The 25360-nt window shown below is 35.2% G+C and overlaps 1 protein-coding gene and 1 long non-coding RNA gene across 2 annotated transcripts; both read left to right on the forward strand.

Moving 5' to 3' along the window:
* Positions 1-3263: 3263 nt before the first annotated feature.
* On the forward strand, positions 3264-11787 carry LOC104771356 (stromal processing peptidase, chloroplastic). The gene is made up of 24 exons (XM_087506221.1): positions 3264-3870; positions 4264-4486; positions 4589-4833; positions 5070-5268; positions 5670-5717; positions 5859-5966; positions 6071-6259; positions 6367-6663; positions 6782-6883; positions 7187-7321; positions 7504-7728; positions 7915-8118; positions 8230-8397; positions 8716-8865; positions 8955-9092; positions 9245-9472; positions 9561-9713; positions 9815-9941; positions 10144-10270; positions 10561-10681; positions 10770-10850; positions 10939-11040; positions 11118-11268; positions 11346-11787. The coding sequence occupies exons 1-24, from the start codon at positions 3683-3685 to the stop codon at positions 11435-11437; spliced, it is 3801 nt and encodes a 1266-aa protein (XP_087362347.1). The 5' UTR covers positions 3264-3682; the 3' UTR covers positions 11438-11787.
* Positions 11788-13298: 1511 nt separating this feature from the next.
* On the forward strand, positions 13299-17220 carry LOC147919436 (uncharacterized). The gene is made up of 6 exons (XR_015593789.1): positions 13299-15255; positions 15350-15984; positions 16110-16222; positions 16348-16494; positions 16593-16887; positions 17085-17220. It is a non-coding gene; the product is annotated as an uncharacterized LOC147919436 (long non-coding RNA).
* Positions 17221-25360: the final 8140 nt, after the last annotated feature.

Below are 25360 nucleotides of genomic sequence, written 5' to 3' on the forward strand. Positions count from 1 at the left end.
CTCTTCACATGTCCTTTTGCAACCATGATTTGGCGAATGTCTAATACTCCATCCAATAACCAATGACATTGAAGGAAGAAACATCTCCAACATTCTCACTTTATATCAGAATCAATCCATGACAGATATCCAAAGGTTTCTCCCATTGTGGCTAATATGGCATATTTGGAAAGCTCAAAATGATTTCATCTTTAAGAATATATTGGGAAGCCCATCAATAACTATTCTATAAGCACAGACAGAAATGACGAACTGGATAAAGATCTCCACACAAACCTCCACAAGACAACTATCACGAATCCATTCTGATGAAGTTTCATGGTCGGCTCCATGTCCTCCTTTTGTTAAATGTAATTTTAATGCAGGCCTACATCTCCCAACCTTACAAGCAACATGCAGATGGATAATAAAGGACCACCAAACCCAAGCACTTTTCAGGGGCTCATCCTGTTTAAGTCATGTATTAACTCCCTTAGAAGCTGAAAGAAAAACACTTTTAGTGGCTATTCAACAATGTTGGATCCGGGGGTATACAAAAGTTCGTTTTGAAGGTGATTGTCAAAGTCCCATCAATATTACCAATGGTTTGACCTCAAATGCTGCAACATCAAATCTCATACAAGATATTCATTTCTGGTCCTCAAAGTTTAAGTCAGTAAATTTCTGTTTTACAAAAATAGTTTGTAATGGTGCTGCTCATTGTCTAGCAAAACTTGGTTGCCTTTCTTCTGATTTTAATTCTGATTCTATATCTCAGCCTTTGTGGCTAAAAGAACAATTGTAAATTGATTTGAGAAATTAAATACAACTCTATTTCGACGAAAAATAAAAAATGAGAGCCGACCCCATGCACAAGCTAGTGAAACATATGCTTGCGGTAAAGAATAAATATCTAGTTTTTCTGGCCTTTAATTTAAAGTAAAGTTTCGTAAGCGTACTGGTAAAAATCAACTAAAAAATACATGAGATCTCGTGCTCGAGGGTGATGTGACTTCCGTGAGACAAACATGACCATAATCTCGCTCTCGCATATTAAGAGAAATGTCATATGAAAACTTTTTCAAATCTATATTTACATTTTAAAGTACATTTTGTGTTCTACCTTTTAAGTTATACTTATTTACAAAGTTAATTTCTAAAAAATTGCATAGAAAAACAAAATCAATTAGATTCCTAAAATGTCTCTACCAATTTGGTTTATAATTTCCTAAAATAATTTACATTTACAAATTTATTACACTTAATAACATATGCCAAAAATATCTATACAATATTTTTTTCCTTTAAAAACTCTAATATTCAATAATAACTATATTTTTTATATGAACAATTGAAATCTTTAATGGTTATTAATATGCTGATAAAAAAATGTAAAAATAATTATTTCACAGATTAAATCTAATAAATTGGAGTATTTATAGTATAATTTAATCTACGGTATACTGCATAATAACTTTCATGGATATAATTCTTTCACGGGTTAAATCTAAACTTACATGTTAAATTTAAAAAAACTAAAATTTTTAAAATATAATAATACAAGGATAATTATTTCACGGATTAAATCTAAAAAGTACTAAAAATTTAAATTTTATGACCATAAGAAACTCGATAAGGCAAAAATGTAACATTATTATAAATAAAACTAAATAATTGTCCGTCATGTATGCGGTATACATATGGTCAAATTTTAATAAAAATTTTTGACAAAAAGTTTTTCACGCCAAAAAAAATTTACAAGGTTTTTAAAAGGTTTTATAAGGTAGAAACCTTGTAAAAGCCTTGTAAACGCTTATACAAGATTTTTAAAAGAGTTTTAAAAGGTTTTAAAAGGTTTTTAAAAAGTTTTTTAAACACCTTGTAAACGCTTTTACAAGGTATTTATATGGTTTTTAAAAGGTTTTTAAAAAGTTTTCAAAATGTTTTTAAAAAGGTTTTTAAAAGGTTTTTAAACACCTTGTAAACGTTTTACAAGGTTTTTAAAAGCGTTGTAAACGCTTTTACAAGGTTTTTTATAAAGTTTTTAAAAGGTTTTTAAAAAGTTTTTAGACACCTTGTAAACGCTTTTACAAGGTTTTTAAAAGCATTTATAAGGTTTTTAAACACTTTGTAAACGCTTTTACAAGGTTTTTAAAAACGTTTACAATATTTTTATAAGATATAAATTTCAAAAATTTTGGCAGAAAAATCGTTTTTGTCGGGAAATTTTTTTATTTTTTGCGGGAATTTTTTTTGATTTTGGTGAGTGTACATTATTGTTGTCATTCAAAGAAAGGTAATTTGGTCATTTTGTACATAAAGAAGTGTAGTTTTAAAAATGGTCAATATGGATGAGTATTTAAGAAAAGGGATATGAGGGACATGAAAAAGGATATTTTTGAGAATGTTCTGGTTAAAATCTAGTTGATTTTGTTTTCTTTCTTTTTGTCATTTGCAAATTTAAATAATTTATTTTATTTTATAAAATGGGCTGCTATTAATCAAACTGTGGGGCAAAAAAGTTACCATGGAGCCCAATTTCCATATACAAGGTTTTAGTAAGGCCTTTTTTCCATATACAAGGTGTAGCTTGGGGCCTGCTTAAAAATACCTCATCTATTTTTTATTTGGACGTTTAATACCTCGTTTTTTTTGGTTGGAAGAAAAATACATCATTTAATTAAAAGATGCGATTTAATACCTAAACTAATAAATTTTGTTAGTTTCATACCTACGCTTTTTTGACAAAAATATAATTCCGTTTTTACCCTTACTATATCAAATAATAATTAATTTTAAATAATATGACATTAATTTATAAGTTTATTTGAATTATTATTTATTTTAATTACAATTTTGTTTTACAAAAAAATACAATCATCTTCATCAAACTCTAATTCATGTTTATTCTCCTCTCTCGCTTTCACAGACTTGGTCATATCATTTAACATAAAATAAAATTAATTTTAATTCAAATACACTTATAAATTAATTAAAATAAAATTAATTTTAATCCAAATAAACTTATAAATTAATGTCATATCATTTAAAATTAATTATTAATTGATATAGTAAGGGTAAAAATGGAAGTTTATTTAAATATTTAAAATAAAATTTTTAAAATAAAATTAATTCTAATTCAAATAAACTTATAAATTAATGTCATATCATTTAAAATTAATTATTAATTGATATAGTAAGGGTAAAAACAGAATTTTATTTAAATATTTAAAACAAAATTGTAATTAAAATAAATAATTTTAATTCAAATAAACTTATAAAGTAATGTTATATCATTTAAAATTAATTATTAATTGATATAGTAAGGGTAAAAACGGAATTTTATTTTTGTCAACAAATCGTAGGTATGAAACTAACAAAATTTATTAGTTTAGGTATTAAATCGCACGTTTTAATTAAATGATGTATTTTTCTTCCAACCAAAAAAGACGAGGTATTAAACGTCCAAATAAAAAATAGATGAAATATTTTTAAGCTTTTTTCCCTTTTTTTTTTTGGTAAGCAAGTTAGGGCTTTTTGAGGCATACATATTTTTCTCAATATCTATCACAGACCAAAGATTAAAGAAAAAAAATCAAGCAGGGAAGAGAAGACAATAAACGTAGCTACCTCATCTCCCTCTTTTGCTGTCTCATTTTTTTCTCCACCTGTAGTTTCTCTCTTTTGTCCTCAATAGGCGACGATGGCCTCCTCCATTTTCTCCGGTGTTAAGTTCTCTCCGATCTTAGCTCCCGTTAATTCTGGAGATAGCCGCCGCTCTCGATGTGTAAAAGATAGAAATAAAGTTAGGTTTAATCCTGCGTCGCCGCGTCTCACTCCCAATCGTGTTCGCACCGAAGCTCAGTCTTCGATTCCATATACTGGTCTTTGGTACGTCTTTAGTCTTTAGGTTTTGAGATTGATATGCTTATCAGTAAAAATTTCTGAATTCGTGGAAATTGAAATTAGTTCTTGGTTCATAGCCACTGGTTCTTTTTTTTTTTTTTTTTTTTTTTTCTTTTTCTTGTCTCAGTTGTTGAATTTACTTATAATGGTTCTAGGGTATCTTGGTCTGCTTATGTCAGCATCAGTTTATGCGGAACCTTTGATTTTGAGATGGAGATGTTTATCACTAAATTTTCATCTTCGTTGCTGTTTCTTTCCGAATTTGTGGAAAGTGAAAATTAGTTGTTGTTGAAGTAAAGTTATATTTGCTCGTTTCCTGAAAATTTGGTTTTTGAAATCAGATGTTAATTTTTTGGTTTGAATGTTTTGATGTCAAAGGGCACAGCCAACTGCGAACAGGGGACGTTTGAAGAGGAGCATTGTTCTGGGACAACGAAACGCGATTTTCGGAAAAGAAGCTACTGGGACATCACTTTCTCAGGGACGCAATTTCTGTTTTACCTGTAAAAGAAGTCAACCCGGAATCAGAAGATCATTACCGAGTGCCTTTGTCGACAGAAGTTCATTTAGTTTGTCGAGGTCTCGTTTGACCTCTTCTCTGGTTTGTAAACTACACTATTTCCCTTCTTATGTTCTAGTCTTGCGTCATGTACTCTCTTTTGAACTATGTGTTTAACAGACTCAATCTGTGTCAACTTTTCAGAGAAAAAATTCTCAGGTTCTAAATGCAACTGTTGGACCAGACGAGCCACATGCTGCTGGAACAGCCTGGCCGGATGGCATCGTTGCGGAGAGACAAGATCTAGACTTATTGCCCCCTGAGATAGATACTGCAGAGCTAGAGGCATTTCTTGGTTGTGAACTTCCTTCTCATCCCAAGTTGCACCGGGGGCAATTGAAAAATGGACTTCGGTATCTTATTTTGCCGAACAAAGTTCCACCAAACAGGTAAATTGGCAAAAATGCCTGAAGTTGGTCTACTCGTGGTACTTTTAATGGTTGCTTTATGCATCAGAGTTAGATAATTAACATGTTTTCCCTTACATTACATATGTTGAATATCTATTACAACAAAGAAAAAGGATAAAGGAAGGCAATTTTGTTCTCCTTTTCTATTATAGCTTAAGCATATGGTGGATTCCTCTTATTTCTTACATATGTTTCGAAATGTTTTCGAATGCTAGATTTGAGGCACACATGGAAGTTCATGTAGGATCGATTGATGAGGAAGACGATGAGCAAGGGATTGCTCATATGATAGAACATGTTGCATTCCTTGGGAGCAAGAAACGTGAGAAACTTCTTGGTACAGGTGCCCGCTCTAATGCATACACAGATTTCCACCATACAGTATTTCATATTCACTCTCCCACCCACACAAAGGTTTGTTTTTTTCTACACCTATTGGCGTATCTATTGATTGGCTTTTTTTTTGGTTAGTTCAATTTCACAGGTTTTTGTTGCCTCTGTATTTGCTTTAACAAATATGGTGCTTATAGTAATGGCATCAATTTGACCAAATTATCACATTCTCTTCACTCTTTTTTTTGTTTTCCATATACCTATATGTGTACATGGAATACTATTTCTTTTATGAGCAACGAATACTGAATTTGGTGTTGATCTTTATATGTATATTGACCTTGAAGTCTGTTTCTTTGATTGAGTTCTCTTTAAATGTTATTGTGATAATTTGGAGAACGTATTGGCTTGCTAATCATGTTGATAGAGTTCGACAGATCGAATACTAGCTTCATATTAATTAGAGTGCTGAACCTTTTCAGGACTCTGAGGACGACCTTTTCCCGTCTGTGCTCGATGCCTTGAATGAGGTAAAGTTTTGCTATCTAAGATGATGTCTTCCCATTGGATATATCCTAACATTTTTTCTGTTGTAAGAATCAGAATCCCTCTATGTTTCATGGATCTTGATTCATTTGGAAAATAAATTCTTATTTCTCTAATGATTACAGATAGCTTTTCACCCAAAATTCCTATCTTCTCGAGTTGAGAAGGAAAGGCGGGCCATACTTTCAGAACTTCAGATGATGAATACAATTGAGTATCGTGTTGACTGCCAGGTAACTATTAAGAATAGTTTTCTATGTCAGCCCAGCAGTTCCTTGTCTTACCCAATTTTTGGTGGATAATCAGTGACACGTTGTGTTTTATTTCTTGCATCTAGTTGTTACAACATTTACATTCTGAGAACAAGCTGGGTAGAAGGTTCCCTATTGGATTGGAAGAGCAGATTAAGAAGTGGGATGTTGACAAAATTAGGAAATTTCATGAGCGATGGTACTTCCCAGCCAATGCCACTCTATATATTGTGGGAGACATCAACAACATACCTCAGATAGTCAACAATATTGAAGTAAGATGGTCTATTACCTTTTTCTTGCATTGCCGGTTGTCATTAATAAATAAATATTGAATTTCTACTGCATAGTCTATCTTGACCAGACAATCGCTCTTGCACAGGCTGTTTTTGGAAAAACTGGTTTGGATAATGAATCAACACCCTCTCCTACTCCTGGTGCCTTCGGTGCCATGGCTAATTTTCTCGTTCCGAAGCTGCCAGCTGGTCTTGGTGGAACCTTTTCAAATGAGAGAACCAATACTGCTGATCAATCTAAGATGATTAAAAGAGAAAGACATGCAATTCGTCCCCCGGTTGAGCATAATTGGTCGCTTCCTGGAACCAGTATTGATCTAAAGCCTCCGCAGATATTTAAGCATGAGCTTCTTCAAAATTTTGCAATCAATATGTTCTGCAAGGTTTCTGTTACAATCTTTTAATTTCTCCCTTTTTTTTCAGCCAGCTTAACATGATACAGCCAATTTAGGGTGGTAGATTGTATCATGAAATGTTACAATTTTTTTGGTCTTCCTACAGATACCTGTTAGCAAGGTTCAGACATTTGGAGACCTGCGAAATGTTCTAATGAAAAGAATATTTCTCTCTGCGCTACATTTTCGAATTAATACGAGATACAAGGTATGAGGGTGTTAGGATGTTGCTATTCTGAATACATTTGTTCTCAAGTTTTGCTCGGAAAGGAAAAATTGTTCTCATTTTCTTGTACTGAACATTTTGCTTAGATTTTTGTTGATCAAAATGAACCTCTTCAAATCCCACTAAAATTTTATTAAATCAGCTCTCTGATGGGGTGATCAAACAATATAAGTGTGTTTTCGATTAGCTGGAGGTGCACTATTAAAAGTAAAAACTCTTTTCCAGTTCATGGATCTACCTATATTATTTATTGAAGGTTTTAGGATTTATTTTTGTACCTTTCAGAGTTCAAACCCGCCATTTACATCAGTTGAATTGGACCATAGTGATTCGGGAAGGGAAGGATGCACTGTTACCACTCTTACTGTCACCGCAGAGCCCAAAAATTGGCAAAATGCAGTGAAAGTTGCTGTCCAAGAGGTTTGCTTATTGTTTGTTCTAATTTATCTTCATTGTGGTTATTATTTTTCATTGTTTTATGTGGACTTGATGAATAATGCATTGGTTGAAGAGATAGTCTGAAAGACTGTTAGAACTATTGGCACCTTTTTTTGCTTATGAGAATTCATTTAGCTATGTTTAACGTATCATTCTACTTGCAGGTTCGAAGACTTAAAGAATTTGGTGTCACCAAGGGTGAACTTACACGTTACATGGATGCTCTTCTAAAAGATAGTGAACATCTTGCGGCTATGATTGATAATGTGTCGTCTGTTGATAACCTGGATTTTGTCATGGAAAGTGATGCACTAGGCCACACTGTTATGGATCAGACGCAAGGACATGAGACCTTGGTTGCTGTAGCTGGAACTGTTACGCTTGAAGAGGTAGGTTTGGCTGTTCTGCTTATTCTTATTAGCTTTTCTTGTAACATCTGACGCAAAAGACGACTGTTAATTTCAAAATTCCTGGTGATTAACACATCAATAACTACTGGATATTTAACACTTCCTGCATATCATACTACAAAATATTTTTGTTTCAGTTCGTTTTTTTGATGGTTTCTTGTCCAGGTAAACACTGTTGGCGCCAAGGTGCTAGAGTTTATTTCTGATTTTGGAAGGCCCACTGCACCTCTTCCTGCAGCAATAGTTGCTTGTGTTCCCACAAAGGTGCACGTTGATGGGGTTGGTGAGAGTGACTTTAATATAACTCCTGCTGAAATAATAGATTCTGTCAAATCAGGATTATTAGCACCCATTGAAGCTGAGCCTGAGGTATTCCTTCTTTTGTAACTTCTGTTTTTTTTTTTTGTACTTTTATCTTCTCTTAATTCAAGTATAGACCAAAGGGTAGTTCTGAATCAGCTTTTTGCCTCATCCTTGCAGCTCGAGGTGCCAAAAGAATTGATCTCTCAATCACAGTTGGAAGAGTTAACCTTGCAACGAAATCCATGTTTTGTCCCTATTCCTGGGTCAAGCGTAACCAAGTTGCATGACAAAGAGACTGGGATCACTCAGCTTCGCTTATCCAATGGAATACCTGTAAATTACAAGGTACATCTTACTTCCTTTTCCTCTTGCTTACTATCTAAGAATCATGTCCATGGTGATTTTCTTTCTACATTATGAGACGTTCTCTTCTGTTTTATATTGTTGTTTTGTGCTGTCTGTTGAACAAATCGAAGTTCTTAACATCTTAAAAATTATGCTTCGTTTTTAGCAGAAAATATTTTTTTTGGTGTTGATTGATACCATACTTTTATTTCCGCATATTGTATGTAGAGATAAAGACTCTTCCATTGTCAAAAAAAAAAAAATTGTCAAAAAAAAAGGATAAAGACTCTTCCCTTGACATTTCCCTTTTCATTGTAGATATCAGCAACCGAATCTCGGGCAGGTGTCATGCGGCTTATTGTTGGTGGTGGACGAGCTGCAGAAACTTCTGATTCCAAAGGAGCTGTGGTTGTTGGTGTTCGTACACTCAGTGAGGGTGGTCGAGTTGGAGACTTTTCAAGGGAGCAGGCAAGTGAAGCTGTCGAAAACTGCATTATGATTTTTTTTTTAAAACTACAAAAAGGATATGAACTAAGCTGAAAGCCATTTCTGTATAGGTGGAGCTTTTCTGTGTAAATCATTTGATAAACTGCTCGTTGGAGTCAACTGAGGAGTTCATTGCCATGGAATTCCGTTTTACTCTGAGAGACAATGGAATGCAAGCAGCTTTTCAGCTGCTTCACATGGTGCTTGAGGTATTAGATAATGCAATATGCTTTGCAACATTTCTGACCATTGGTTTTTATTGATTAGCGGTCAATAGTGTTTTCTCTTACCCGCTTGTTCATTTTCCTCTGTTTTTATCTAATCTTTTGCTGATAAAGAGTGTTGGTTCTCTGGCGTGCAGCGTAGTGTCTGGTTGGAAGATGCATTTGATCGAGCACGGCAGCTATATCTTTCGTATTTTCGATCAATTCCTAAAAGCTTGGAGCGTGCGACTGCTCATAAACTCATGATTGCGATGCTGAATGGTGATGAGCGTTTTGTTGAGCCGACACCTAAGTCATTACAGAACTTGAATCTAGAAACTGTGAAAGAAGCGGTCATGAGTCATTTTGTTGGGGAAAATATGGAGGTGATATCTCAAACTTGAAAGCTGATATTTTGCTTCACAAATATTTATTTTATTTTATTTTGATAAAATTTTCTGCGGTTTCCTTCAGGTAAGCATTGTGGGGGACTTTTCAGAGGAGGAAATTGAGCGTTGCATCCTTGATTACCTCGGTACAGTTAAAGCCAGCCATGATTCTGCAAAACTACCAGGATCTGAGCCTATTGTGTTTCGCCAACCAACAACTGGCTTGCAATTTCAACAGGTTCGGAAAAAACCCGTAATGCGTGGACTTTCTCTTCGGTTTCACCATCCACTTAGATATATGATTCAAGCAGGATAATTGACATATTTATCTCTGAACAGGTATTCTTGAAGGATACTGATGAGAGAGCATGTGCATACATTGCTGGACCAGCGCCAAATCGATGGGGCTTTACAGTTGACGGGGATGACCTTTTTCAGTCTGTTAGCAAACTTATGGTTGCTCATGGTAAGTTACACCTTAATGGGACCGACATATAACTAGGAGTCATATGGTGTCACAGTTTTGCAACCTTGTATATATGTCTGGTTCTGACTTCTGAGCTTGTCTCATACACCAGAAACCCATCTTCAGTAGTATTAGGGAATTTCGTGGTTAGATCTGAGATAAATAGCTTTTCATATTTCATGCATGCACATTGAAATGGCAGATGGACTTTCGAAATCGGAGGAACAGTTGCTAGAGGGCGGAGACAGGGAGTTGCAAAAGAAGCTTCGTGCCCACCCTCTTTTCTTTGGAATTACAATGGGTCTTCTGGCAGAAATCATTAACTCAAGGTACCTCTTATTGTTGAATGGTGTCATATTACTTGAAAGTTGAGTTCTTTGCTGCTATTGTACTCTGCTTTGGTTCGTGTCCGAAATTTGCTCAGCAACTAACCGCCAGAATGAAGCACTTTTAGAAAATGATCTGTCAGTAAACATTTGGGTTTAAGAGAATGCAGTTTTATGCATCTGATTGTCTTTTTGTTTCAGACTGAAGCGTGTCTACTTTCTATGTACCTATTATTTTACATATACATTTTATTCAACTCATAGCTGAAAAATAACTTTTCTGATCCTTGCAGGCTTTTCACGACAGTAAGAGATTCTCTTGGACTGACATATGACGTATCGTTTGAGCTAAACCTATTTGATAGGCTGAATCTCGGGTGGTATGTAGTATCTGTGACTTCAACTCCCGGCAAGGTATGCAGACTTTGTATTTTGCTTACAGTAAATGAGCCACTCTTTCGTCAACAGTTTTCTTCACGAACTTTCTCAATACACTTTCCAGGTATACAAAGCGGTTGATGCCTGTAAGAGCGTTCTTAGAGGATTGCATAGCAACCAAATTGCCCCTAGGGAGTTGGATAGGGTTAGTTGTCTCTTTTGCCTTCTCAGCTTAGCTATTTTTAGCTCGTTTTCGTTGTTAATGGAAAGTGGTGTTGTTTGTCTATCAACAGGCAAAGCGAACTCTTCTTATGAGACATGAAGCTGAACTCAAATCCAATGCCTATTGGCTTAATCTATTAGCTCACTTGCAGGCCTCCTCTGTTCCGAGGAAGGTGATACTCACTTGCAAATTCTTGACTGTTTCGTTTCTAACTTGACTTCTTCTGATGGGGTGGTTGTGTTTTTTTAGGAACTGTCATGCATTAAAGAACTTACTTCATTGTATGAAGCTGCTTCGATCGAGGACATATACCTCGCTTATAATCAATTAAGAGTGGACGAGGACTCTCTGTACTCCTGCATTGGGATAGCTGGGGCGCAGGCTGGTGAAGAGACAACTGGTAAGTGTGACGTTTTTTGAGCAATAAAACAGTTTGAGATCAGTTGGGTATTAATATAGGAAAACTCTGCTGTGCAGTGCTATCAGAAGAAGAAGAACCAGAAGATGCTTTTTCAGGAGTTGTTCCTGTGGGACGAGGCTCATCGATGACCACAAGACCAACAACCTGATCCACATTTTGGCTTGTAAGATAATGTAGGTGAAGACATGTGCCATAGATACCGACAGAGAATAAGCCAGATAAAGTTCATCAGATTCGTTGTCACAGAAAGAAGCTTTAGCAGAGGCTTTGCTTTGGCATAAGAGGTTTGTATACTTCTTTGTGATCACCATCAAGGCTAATAAATGACCCCATTATCTGTACTACCTATCTCTTGTCTCCTTCATATTTATAGAAAAGAAAAAAAGAAAGAAAGATAGTGACATATGTAGACCCTTTGTTTTTTGGACTTGATCGTTACTACTACGGTGCAAAGTTTATGCAGCTGTAAATGGTGATTTCGACGAGTCTTTTTGCACCCATGTTCATCTATCTGTAAAATCATTGGGAGGTAATCATGGCAGTCTGGGATGATAATTTAGTGGCTCGAAGATTAATAAGAGCTTATAGTATTTTAATGTGGGTGTCAATTTTTTTTGTAGTAAATGTGATACACAAGCAAGCGACTTGTGTGACTTGTGAGAATAACCAAATAGTTGTGGTGATCACTGAAAAAATGATCAATAGGTTGCTAAAAAAAATCAAGAAAAATTATTAAATTATAGGTAAAATTAGGTCTATTCATTTTAATAGAGGTTATTTGCTAATATAGTCGTAACTCGTAACCAGTTACATACAAATACACAGAGCTACGCCAAAGATTTTTCGTTGCCATATATACTAGGTACATGACAACACACGGGAGTATCTCTATTAAAATTTAATTTCATATAATATGATGTTATAATTTAATTTATTTAACCTACACTTTTTCATTCTGTTTTTATAAGTAGGTCAGTATTATCTTATACATTTGTAGTGTTTTTTTTTTCATTTATTTATTTATTTATTTGGTGAATGATTTCGGATTTTTAGGACACGCGATGATAATACGTAATTGCTTTTTTTTTGACAACTACGTAATTAGTTGAAAAAATAACATTACAACCTTACAACTACGTAAATGATTTCGGATTTTTAGGCGCAATTAGTTTGCTTGGAGTGAGGCTATTAATACGTAATTGCTTTTTTTTTTTTTTGACAACTACGTAATTGCTTATTTAAAGGAAAATAATGGATTAATTTTTGTATAATAGATATTATTTCGGTTTGGAGTATATTTGATTTAGTTATGTGCTGATTTTTTGGAAAGACAATGAATTCAAGGTATAATTCAATTAGAGGATTCACACTTATTTTGGAGAATATTACAATTTCAAATCATACGTCATTTACATCTATAATATTTTGGGGAATACAATATTAAAATGTTAATTGAAATATATATCCTATTAATTAGGAAACGAATATTAGTTTTCTGTTTCATTGATTATTCTCAAATATTTTAGGGGAAATTATCCTTAAATATTGAACAGTCGATGACTTAAAATAAGGTAACATATATTTTAATACTCCTTTTTTTTTTTGCAAAACCATTGATTAAATAGCAAATTTCGGTTAGACCGGATTTGGTACAATAGTTTTAAGAGATAGCTTAGCTAATGCATCGGCTTCTCTATTACATCTGCGAGAAACAAAACGAAATGTAATTGAAAGAGGAGGATAGATTTAGGGGGTGTTATTGGATTGAGGATTTTAATAGATTTTAATTAACCCAGGATATTAGTGGATTTAAAAGTCTAATGCATTTGTGTGGACTTTATAATGCATATAAGGTGGATTTGAAAGTCATCGATAATGTATTTTTGGTGATTGTTATGGATTTTTTAAAAAGTTATTGTTAGAAAAAAATATATATATATCCATAAACTGTGTTATACACCAAAATTATATTAAATTAATAACACCCAGACTTTTACACATGTCATAGAAAACTTGAATTAAACTGTATTTGTTTTCAATCCAGATTTTTGGTGTAATTAAAGAACCCAGATGTCATGAACCCAGAAAAAAAAAATTAAAGAATACAAAAAAACACAGATCTGATGAATAAGTGTGATTATATACAAAGGGTTTGAGGAGGAAGAAACAGAGATTGAACCCAGAAAAAAAAAGTGTGATTATATCATAAACCAAAAAAAAAAGTTATAGATCATGAACCCAGAAAAAAAAGTTAAAGAACACAAAAAAAAATTCTCAAAAATAATACATATCTGATGAATAAGTATGATTATATAAAAGGATTGAGAAAAAAAATCAAACAATAATATGTCAAAGGCTAGAGATCCATCTTAAGAGAGGAGAAGAAAATGAAATGATTGAGAAAAGTGTGGTATTGTGTTTGTTCATATTTTAGAAGCAAAGTACGTTGAAATCCAAAATCACACAAAATCCAGTAGATATTGAATAACACTAGATTTTAATGGATTTTTAAAAATACCCAATTGAATAACACCTGATTCTTAAATACATCAAACTCCTTTAAAAACCACAATCCAATAACACCCCCTTAGGGTATCAAAAATGATCCCATGGAGTTCCTTGGGTGGATTCTCCGATGTGATGGCTTCTACTAATTGTTTGCAATTAGAAGCTACTAAGAGGTTTGGTATACCCATGGAGAGGGCATCTTGAAGGGCGTGGAGCATAGCTGATGCTTCTGAGATGAGGGGGGAGCGGATGTGAGGCAGGGTTAGAGATCCTTTGTAGTGCTGGTGGATAGATTCGTTGATGAGTATCCAGCCGCAGCCCGCCATTTTGACTCCTTGTGCCACGCCGCATCAACTTGGCATCTGACCATATCAGATCTCTACTGGGTAAGGTGAATCGGGGATGGATTTGATGCCCGAGCCGGTTGTGTCTCCTGAGCTTCGCACCATTCCCTTCCCAGCTTAATAGCCTTGGTTAGGGTTTGAAGCGGGGATGTTCTCTGGTCATTAAAAAGGAGTTGGTTGCGGGAGATCCAGATTGCCCAAAGTATCCAGGGTACCAACGGTCCCCCTCCCACACGGTGGTAGACAGGTTAGGTGGTCGGATTTCTCAAGTAGGTCTCTGATTGAGCGAATAGAAGTGCTGATTAGAGGAGATTTGAAGGGGGCCAAACTCCATACCTGGGATGCGAAGTTACAAGTAACAAACAGATGGAAGGTGGTCTCATCTTGTCCACAGAAAGGGCATTTTGCATCCGCATTGATTGTTCGGGCTCGTAGGTTCTCTCCTGTAGGTAAGGCACCTTTCATTGCTTTCCATAGAAGGAGTTTGTTCTTTGGTGAAGTTTTCTGATGCCATATAGCCTGTGACCAGTTAAACTCTCTTACTATAGGTTCTGGTGGTGTGCTGGTCGATCGGTTCTCCTTGATACCCTCATAGTAGCCTGACCTTGCAGAGTAGATTCCATCTCGTGTTGGTAGCCAGACATAACCATCTATGGCCCCTGTCCTACTGAGTCTGATGTCGAGAATCTCAGATTCTAGGAGAGGTAGGATTGAGCAAATTTTCTCTTTGTCCTAATCTGCAGTTAGCGGGGAAATCAGGTGGGAGACTGTGAGGTGCTGGGTGTCCTCTGTTGGCGGTCCCATTTGGATTAAGGGATATTCTAGGGAGATCCATGGGTCTCTCCAGAGAGAGGTTGTCCGTCCATTTCCAATTACCTTGCCAAGGTGTTGTTTAAGTAGCTCTTTCCCAATGCATATCCCTTGCCATCCGTGAGAAGTGTTTGCAGGCGGTTCACTGTCCAGGAAACTTGATGAGTGGCAGTGTCTACCCAAGAGTATCTTTGCTAGCAGACAGTTCGGTGATGTGAGGATTCTCCAGCTTAGTTTGGCAAGTAGAGCATCATTGAAGCTCTGTATATCGCGAAAGCCTAATCCGCCTGTACCTTTGGCTTTTGTAAGTTCCTTCCATGATACCCAACACATTTTTCCTCTCTGGTGAAGAGTCCCACCAAAACCTTGTCAATACTGATTGTATTCTTTTACACAAGGATTCAGGGAGTTTGAAGCATGAAATGGTGTATGTAGGGATTGATGATAGTACTGACTTAAGCATTATCATTTTCCCTGCTGTTCAAAGGAACCTCGACGACCAGCTTTTGGCTCGTTGTCGTATTCAATCCACAATAACAGTGAATAGGTCCTTCTTTTTGTGGCCAAAAAGTTCTGGTAGACCCAAGTACTTTCCGAGTCCTCCTTCCTTTGGTATGCCCAGAAAGGTTTTTGTTTGCTCTCTCATCGCTTCAGGTGTCTTTGCAGAAAACATGATGGTGGATTTCTGGGGATTGATCATTTGGCCAGAGGCTTTCTCATACTTCTGGAGGACCTGCAGTAGGTTAGTGCATTCCTTTTTGTCTGTTCTGCAGAAGAACATTGTATCATCGGCGAAGAGTAAGTGGTTAATGCGAGCTTTTTTTTTCTCAGTTTGATGCATGTGATGTCTTCATCTTTCATTGCCTTATTGCAGAGTCCAGAGAGCACCTCACTGCATAAGATGAAGATAAAGGGAGAGAGGGGGTCTCCCTGTCTAATACCTCTTTGGGGATAGACTCTTCCTTGGGCTGCACCATTCAGGAGGTAGGAGTAGGAAACCGATGTGATGCATTGCATAATCCATTGGATCCAGGTTTGGTGAAAACCCATTTTGCTCATAACTGCTCTTATGAAATCCCATTCCACTCTATCGTAAGCCTTGCTCATATCAGTTTTTATCGCCATGTAACATTTCTTTTTTGCTTTCGATGTATGCAGGTAATGAAGGGGCTTCATGGGTGATCAGGACATTAGCCGCAATAGCTCTTTGGGGTACAAACGCATATTGGTTTTCAGAGACTAGGAGTGGGAGAAAAGGTTTCAGCCTAGTGGTAAGAATCTTCGAGATGATTTTATAATAGACTGAGCAGAGAGCAATGGGTCGATAGTCCTTCATTGTTTTTGGACTGGTTATCTTCGAAATTAATCTGACATGTGTGATGATATTGGATGGCAGGATACCCGAGGAGAAGAACATATGTATTTCAGTGATGATTTGTTGGCCCACGGTTTTCCAGTTGGAGTGGAAAAAACATGCAGAGAAATCATCCGGACCTGGTGCCTTATCTAGATGGATAGAGAAACATGCATTCTTGATTTCCAGGTGAGATGGTAATTCAACCAATTTTTTGTTCATCTGTTCCGAGATACATGGGGTGATGGCATTCTCAACTGTCGACTCTACTTTTCCTGGCTCTGCAGTGAATAGGTGCTGGTAGTAGTCAGTGATAACTTTGAGAATATCTTGTTCCTCATAAGAAGCATTGCCTACATCATCCTCAAGAACAGAGAACTTGTTGACTGTTGATCGTCCTTTTGTGACCACGTGGAAGAAGCCAGTGTTCTGATCTCCTAAAGATAGCCAGAGCTGTCGACTCCTTTGCTTCCCGAATTTCTCCTCTGCCTTGTACGCCTGCTGGAGTTCTTCATGATCGAGGTTAGGATCTCTGGTGGGGAAGTCGGACATGACATCGCTTCATCCAGTTTAGCCTTGCATGTATTTATCCTTGCTTGACTATTTAAATGCTCTTCTCTGCTCCATTTGATGATTGCATCCCTGCATCTATTCAGCTTTTTTTCCACCTTTTCCTGGATCGTTGGGTTCCAACTGTTATAGATCAGTTTGGTGACCTCTGGATCTTTCCTGAGCCTTCTGTCATATCTGAAGATGCTTTTTCGCTTCTTCCTTTTCAGGTCGAAGTAAGTGATCAAAGGTCTGTGGTCAGAGGCTTCAAAAGGAAGGTACTCGCTTCTTTCTGAGGGATAGGTTAGCGCCCACTCAGTATTGGACATGGCTCTGTCGAGTCTGCAAAAGACTAAATGTTCGTGTCTTTTTCCTCTCCACAAGAGGAAATTAACAGAGTGGCTGAGGTCATAGAGATCACATTCCGACATGAAGGTTCAGAGGTCAATAAAGGATCCTTATGGGCGAGTAGGGCCACCCATTTTCTCATATGAGTCAACAATTTCATTAAAATCTCCAGTCAGGATCCAAAGATCACTTTGGTTATGTCCAAACAAGGCTATTTGATCCCAAATGTCTTTTCTCTTGGTTTTGTCAGGTTCCCCGTACACAAAGGTGGTATAGAAGGATCATCCTTCTGCTTTAATGAAGGTATCAATGAAGTTGGGGCATTCCAATAGGACTTGAAGCTCAATATCAGAGGACCATAAGAGTGCTAAGCCCCCCCCCCCCCTCCAGGTGAGTGTGGAGGGACTAGTTTTTAGGTTATAAAACCAAGATCATGTAGTGTTGATGTAACCACTTCGTTTGACTTCTTGGTCTCCATAAGAAACATTATTGATGGAGCCACAGTTTTGTGGATCTCCCTCAGTCGCCGGACTGTCATGGGGTTCTCAATACCACAACAGTTCCAGATAGTTATCCTTAAGGAAGAGGAGGTGGTGAATTGCGAAAATTCACCTTGTCTTTCACTATTGCTGGGATCATTTTGATAGTTGGTGCCTGAGCACTTGTGGAGTGGCCCTCTAACTAAAACTGGTTCAAGGGGTCTTGACTTTTTTGGTTCCGTTTGGAGCCCAGATATTTAGTGGGGTTCCTCGCATTGGGAGAGGATCTGCCAGTATGAGTTCTAGCTTTTGGTGAGAGTTGAATATTGGCTTTATTCCTTTTGCTCGATTTTGCTCCTATGAGTCTCAGAGGGCTTTTATTAGCTGGTTTCTCTGATGACTTACCACTCGGTGGTCTGCTCTACGTTTCTTGATTGTAGGTACGGACTGGGCATCAATCACAGGTCCCTCCCCGTGGTCTGTTTGTTGTTGGGACATAGGGAGTGGTGAAGTCTCCACAGGTGAAGGGGGTAGCGGTTGCGGGGGAGCTTGGTGGGCGTTTGCCGCAAGGATTTGAGCAGAGGTATCAGCATTAAGCCCCTACTTTCACCTTGTATTACTCTCTGTTTTCGAGCCAGACTCTCAGTAGGATCCGCACAGGTAACATACTGTACAATGACTTCCCTAAGTTCCCCCATAATTTCCTCTGTAGTAGGAGGTGGACCAGTTCTCTCAGGTATTGTACTCAGCTGATCAGCATTTGGGGATCGTTCCAGAGGTGGACGTCTAGGTCTAGACGTTTCGGCAGTTTCCTCCTAGGTTAGGGATCTTGAGGGTTTCTCCCTCCATCGGTAGTTATTATGCTGACCATGTGTATACTGATCACTACCCTGTCGATCCAGGGACCTCTGGGGAGGGGATCTCCTAGAGCTTCGGGAAGGGAACCTGGGGGTAGGTGCTCTCGAGAGGCTCGACGATCCAGAGTGGTGAGATTCCGGTCTTCTTACATATTGTATGCGTCTCTCTGTTTCTCTCCGGTAAGTTGTAGGGTAAGCACTTCTATCTCTTGAGGGCTCCTTTGATGAGGTTTGACTCTGGTGAGGTCGGTTGTATTGAGAGGAAACACTATGGAGGCGGGAACCAGAATGTGTTTGGGCTCGGAAGTTATCCCTTGGTAGATAGTAGTTTGCTCTGGGAGGTTGGGGGGTTATACATGTCGTGGCTTCCTGATGGACAATCTTGTTTTTTGCATCCTTTTTTAATCTCGGGCAGTCCTTTATCTCATGGGATAGTCTTTGGCAATGAGAGCAGTGTTTCTTGAGTTCCTTGTATTCCAGATACACCATAGCTTCGCCACCGCCTGAGAATTCGACTACTGTTTCCTTAGTTAGAGGTTGAAGGCCATTAAGTAGCACTATGATTCTTGCAGTGGAGGTTGTCAGTTCCAGATCTAAGAACTCTCCCAGTTCCTCTGCGATGGTCTTTAACATCTCCGGTTGCCAATAATGTTTAGGGAGGCCTTGCACATGGATCCAGAAGGGGATCAGGAGGGGAAAGACTCTGATATTATCAGTTCCCATCCATTGGTCATAATGGTATGGTCTATTGTCGAGCACCTTTTGAAAGGTCTTCTTCAAGATCGAAGGTAAACTGGAAACAGCCTTTACCCAGGTCAGCTCCTACAGCTTTTCCTTTGAGGTTCCATCTGTTGGCCAGGAAAGGGAAGAGGGACCATAGGCGTTGCGCTGAGGGGTTAGTGAGTCGGCCAATGAGGGTTAAGGAGTTTGCTTTCACCATCTCTGTAGTGTCTATCTCAGGGGCACGGATATGCTTGCAAGGGGGGGGGGGAGTAGCCTCCTTCAATTCCTTTCCCTTTCTGGTGGTAAGGGATTCGAGTAGTCATTTTTTGTTTTACCGGTTGTCACAGTGGTGTGGGTTGTGATGGGGATTCAGTGGTAAAATGGGTTCGCAGGTTTGAAAAGGATTACACAAGGGTTACACAAGATTCTGATGGTATCTAGGTGGGGATTAGAAGACTTACATCGGCTGAAGGGAGGTTGTGAGGTGAGACCGTTGCCGTAAAAGCTTAGCAACCATGTCGGAAAGGTTCATTCCTCACTTCGGACTGTTGGATATTACTTCTTTTGGGGTCAGAGAGTTGGTGAGATCTGGTTAAAAGAGTGAGACATTCCTCTTATATTCTTCTCGGGAGAAGTGCCTGGGAGAGAAAGTCAGCTCTTCCTCAACTTCTTTTGTGAGAATTTAATACTCCCTTTGTATCAAAAAGGATGATTTTTTAAGATTTTCACATAGTTTAAGAAAATAATTAATGTTTAGTCATAAATGTATTTTTATATATTATAACATATTTCTCATAACTATTAACCAATGGTAGTTCATTAAAATTTTTAATTTTTAATTAATGAATCTTAAAATCTACAATTTCAAAGCATTAATAATTAAAAAATACAAAAAATCAATCTTTGTGATACAAGATAAATTTCTAAAACATCATCTATTCTAATACAGAGGGAGTATGAATTACTGATAATCAACAGGAAAGTATGAAATGCATATGTTATTTTTGATTTACAAAAGCATCAAAATAAATATATTTTCGTTTTAGAACAAATTAGTATGCATTTATTTTGAAAATCACAGAATATTTAGCCGTAGTTTCGTAGAACCAGAAATATTAATTCGTAGTAGGTTTATAGTTAAAACAGAATAATAAGAACGACATATAATTATATGATTATTGGTGTAAGGCTAAAATGTATGTAACGAATAAAAGATGTACTTTAAACTTTGTTGAAATCTAATAATATTAAATAAATTAAAATTATTTGAATTGAATCTATATTATGAAAGTTGGTCAACTCTCTCCATCCTTCTATCACATCAGTAATGGAGAGAGTGCCACATGTCCATGACTACAATCAACCAATCATCTTGAATTTTTTATGTTGCTTGATTGATCCTCTTCGTTTTCCCTTGCTTGATTTTCGTAGTAACTGCTGCTTCGACCTTTTTCTTCTTCTCTTGCTTTGATCTTCGTCTTCATTATGGGAACTGCATGTTATGTTTTGCTTACTCTTTTCTTTAATTATTCATATATTTCTTGCTTTGGTACAATGTAGCAGGTTCGGAAAAAAAAATCCTTATATGGCAGAAGTCGTGAATATATAGAGAAATATGTTTAATTAGTTCTTCTAATTATAGTTTGTAAGTGATTATATTCATTCTCATTCGATAATAAACAAGAAAAATCAAAGTTCTCACTTAATATTACATTGTTGTGTTGTTTTCCCTCTCTGCAAATCTTTTTCCTATGACCCTATCTGCTCAACTATACACAGAATTGCAAGTTCATTCTCACTATGGTGAATCCTAAGGATTTTGTCTTTAAGTGATGTTGTTTCTAAATTTTAATTTTATGTATCTAGAGCCAGTATGTGTGTTGTTAAATATAATCTTACTATAGAATAAGAGGAAACTAGTCATCTTATGTTTTATTATTAAGAGGTAGAATAGATTATGAGACTTGGGAATTGGTCAAATTTACTACAGTTTTTTTTTATTGCTATAGTGCCATAGGAAAAGAAGATTCAATCATGTGCGGTGGCTATACTCCAAATTTTCAGTTACATGGAATTGATCACCATGATTTTTGCTTTCGTTTTTGACTACTCAATACACGATTTAATATTGACATTGAAAACGTAATTATTCATATCGCTAAAAGACACCCGCGCAATGCATGGGTACTCTACTAGTACAATTAATAATGAAATTATGCCAATCACATTATCATTTTGTAGGAATTGGCACAATTAATAATGTGATTGACACCTCTAATTACGAGAGACCTTACTGAAGGTCGGTTCAACAATCATGATTTGTAGTTTATTCTATATTTTCCTTTTTATGATTTATTTTATATACTTTTCTAAAACATTATTTGTATACTTTTATTATTTGTAATTGATTGTATAATTTTTTTTAATATAATTTACTCTTATACTTGTTAAATTCTTATTGATAAACTTGTCATATGTCACGTTTATGTTAATGACTAACTTTAAAATTAAACTGTATATAATACATAAAAATTGAATGACAAAAAAAAATGAAAAGAGATTTGATAGAGACAAAAAAAAAATGAAAAGAGACAAAAATGGCTAACTCTCTGTCTCTCTCTATAGAGACAAAAAAAAATGAAAAGAGACAAAAATGACTAACTCTCTCTCTCTCTCTCTCTCTCTCATGACTATACAATTTTGCACAATAAATACCTACCATAACATATTTATAGATTTATTAAAATGTGTAAATTTACATGATCATTAATTTGTGCTATTAATGTGATCATATAATATTTACACATTTTTTTAAAAAATATTATCTTCTCATTTTTTGAATTTTGTTCATTTTTACGCTGATCAAAAGATTTATTATCTTATAATGTTTATTAATTTATGGAAGAATTTTTACGGTTCAGAACTTCATATATAGAATTTTTACAGCTTAGCTACCAGTTTACAGAAGTAGATACGAACTCAACATCAACTTGAGCAATCAGTGCACTACTGCCTATTCAGACCAAAATATACGGTGGACAACGACTGTTACGATTCTTAATTAATACAAAGTCGATAAAAGAAAGAACAAATTTTAGGGGAAACACTCAATTGGTTACTACTGCCTATTCATACCATTTCCAATGGTTTTCTCTATTTTTTCTTCAATAAGGGCATCTCCAATGGTGCTCTATTTTTGCCAGTATAATAGAGGTGACTTTTACTCCAATGGTCCTATATTCTCATCTCTAAGGGCATCTCCAATGGTTTTCTATTTTTACCTCTATTATAGAGTTTCTCTATTATAGAGGTGGGTTTTACTCCAATGGTTCTCTATTCTCATCTCTAAAATTGAGATTGCTATCTTTTTCTCTATTTATAGAGGAACCCTATTTTTATTTACAAAGGTTCCTCTATAAATAGAAGAAAAAATAGCAATCTCTATTTTATAGAGGACCATTGGAGTAAAACTCACCTCTATTATAGAGTTCCCCTATTATAGAGGAAAAAATAGGTAAAACCATTGAAGATGGTCTAAAATAGAGATTGCTATTTTTTCTTCTATTTATAGAGGAACCCTATTTTTTTTTTACAAAGGTTCATCTATAAATAGAGGAAAAAATAGCAATCTCTATTTTATAGAGGACCATTGGAGTAAAACTCACCTCTATTATAGAGTTCCTCTATTATAGAGAAAGAAATAGAGAAAACCATTGGAGATGGTCTAATAGAGGAACTCTATAATAGATGTGCGTTTTACTCCAATGGTCCTCTATAAAATAGAGATTGCTATTTTTTTCTCTATTTATAGAGGAACCTTTGTAAAAAAAAAAATAGGGTCCTCTATAAATAGAGTAAAAAATAGCAATCTCTATTTTAGAGGTGAGAATAAAGGACCATTGGAGTAAAATCCACCTCTATAACAGAGAAACTCTATAAGGACATCTCCAATCCACCTCTATATTTGCTTTTCAACTCTATTTTAGAGTAAAATCTACTCCAACCCATCTCTATTTCTACCTCTATAATAGAGATCTCTATTTTTTTCTCTATATATATAGGAACTCTATTTTTTCCTCTATAATAGAGTTAAACTTTTTTATTTATAAAATGGTCCTTGAACTTTTAACACTTTTATATTTATGATCAAAATAAATAAAATATATATTTATATAGTTTAATAATTATTTAATGAAGTATATTAATAGGATAATTGATTATAAAGTTAAATTTGACTAATTTTAATATTTTGGTTTAAAATTTTCAAAGGTTTTCGTATAGAAAAATTTTAAAGGTTTTTGTATAGAAAAACATTTTTAAAATTTGAGACTATTATTTGCAAAAGAAAATTTATATAAAATCTTATTAAATATAAATAACTTAAATATTTTAGTATTTATTCATGCCATAACATTATTTTTAATACAACAAAGACTAATTATTTAATATTCTGGTAAATTACTTCCGGATCCACCAATAACATTATTTTTATATGATGCAATGTATTTCTTTTAATAAATGTGATAATTAAATAATATTTATGAATGTTAAAAATTTAAATAATATCATAATTTTATGAAAGTTTTACAAATACTAAAATAAATGGGTTAGTTTGCAACTTTTATAAGTAAAAGATATTAATAGTAAAATAAAAAAGGAATCTCTACGGAATATTCCTTTTTAGAGGAAAAAATAGAGGTATCCATTGGAGCAAAAGTCATCTCTATAATGGAGGAACTCTATAATAGAGGTGAGTTTTACTCCAATGGTCTTCTATTCTCACCTCTAAAATAGAGATTCTCTATTTTAGAGGAACCTTTGTAAAAAAAAAATAGAGTTCCTCTATAAGACCATCTCCAATGGTTTTCCCTATTTTTACTTCTAAAATAGAGGAACTCTATAATAGAGGTGACTTCCAATGGATACTTTTATTTTTTCCTCTAAAAAAGAATATTCCGTAGAGATTCCTTTTTTATTTTACTATTAATACCTTTTACTTATAAAAGTTGCAAACTAACCCATTTATTTTAGTATTTGTGAAACTTTCATAAAATTATGATATTATTTAAATTTTTAACATTCATAAATATTATTTAAATATCACATTTATTAAAAGAAATACATTGCATCATATAAAATAATAAAACATAGTAGATTTTTTTAACCATCAACATTAGTGTATTTTTCCTACAAAAAAACTGCATGCATGCACAAAACAATGTGAAAACAGACATCAAAGTGGTGCTTCAAATGATGATATAGTAAGTATTTATTTGTTTAAATTTTTTACTATAAATGTTTTCATTATTATTGGTTTTGGAGTTTTGTTGTTTTTTTTGGCTATCTTATATATTTTACAAAAGAGAAAATAACTCTTGTTTAAAATATACGAAATTAATATTATGGTATGAATAAAAACTAAAATATTTCAGTTATTTATATTTAATAAATATATTTTGATCATAAATATAAAAGTGTTAAAAGTTCAAGGACCAGTTTATAAATAAAAAAATTCAACACTATTATAGAGGAAAAAATAGAATTCCTCTATATATAGAGGAAAAAATAGAGATTTCTATTATAGAGGTAGAAATAGAGATGGGTTGGAGTAGATTTTACTCTAAAATAGAGTTAAAAAGCAAATATAGAGGTGGGTTGGAGATGCCCTAAATAGAGGAAAAAATAGCAATCTCTATTTTAGAGGTGAAAATAGAAGACCATTGGAATAAAATCTACCTTTATTATAGGGTTCCTCAATTATAGAGGCAAAAATAGGGGACCATTCGAGATGCTCTAAGCAGAAAACCAGACTCAAAAACACGTTCCAAGCAATACGGCAAGATGATCAATTAAGTAATGATGCCAATATTATTACCTAAACATTCAAGACACGCATCACTCAAGGCTACTACTCTAAACTCGTGAAAAGTAATTTTGCAAGATCGAAAGAATACTCATCTCTTATGTTTTTTTTTTTTGGTCAAACAACTCATCTCTTATGTATGAATGCGTATTCATAACATTGTAATAACAAGGCAATTTGCAAGTCAACTTAAAAAATGTCTTACACTACCATACTCTTGTATTTTCTACAACTTT

This window comes from Camelina sativa, chromosome 20 (assembly GCF_030686135.1).
Source record: "Camelina sativa cultivar CO46 ecotype springtype chromosome 20, ASM3068613v1".
NCBI lineage: Eukaryota > Viridiplantae > Streptophyta > Magnoliopsida > Brassicales > Brassicaceae > Camelina > Camelina sativa.

Excerpts from the sequence above, each read along its gene's own strand:
- LOC104771356 (XM_087506221.1), top strand. The coding sequence starts at position 3,683 with ATGGCCTCCTCCATTTTCTCCGGTGTTAAGTTCTCTCCGATCTTAGCT. Across the intron at positions 5,269-5,669 it reads ACTCTCCCACCCACACAAAG|GACTCTGAGGACGACCTTTT; the intron begins GTTTGTTTTTTT and ends GAACCTTTTCAG. Across the intron at positions 6,664-6,781 it reads CAATCAATATGTTCTGCAAG|ATACCTGTTAGCAAGGTTCA; the intron begins GTTTCTGTTACA and ends GTCTTCCTACAG.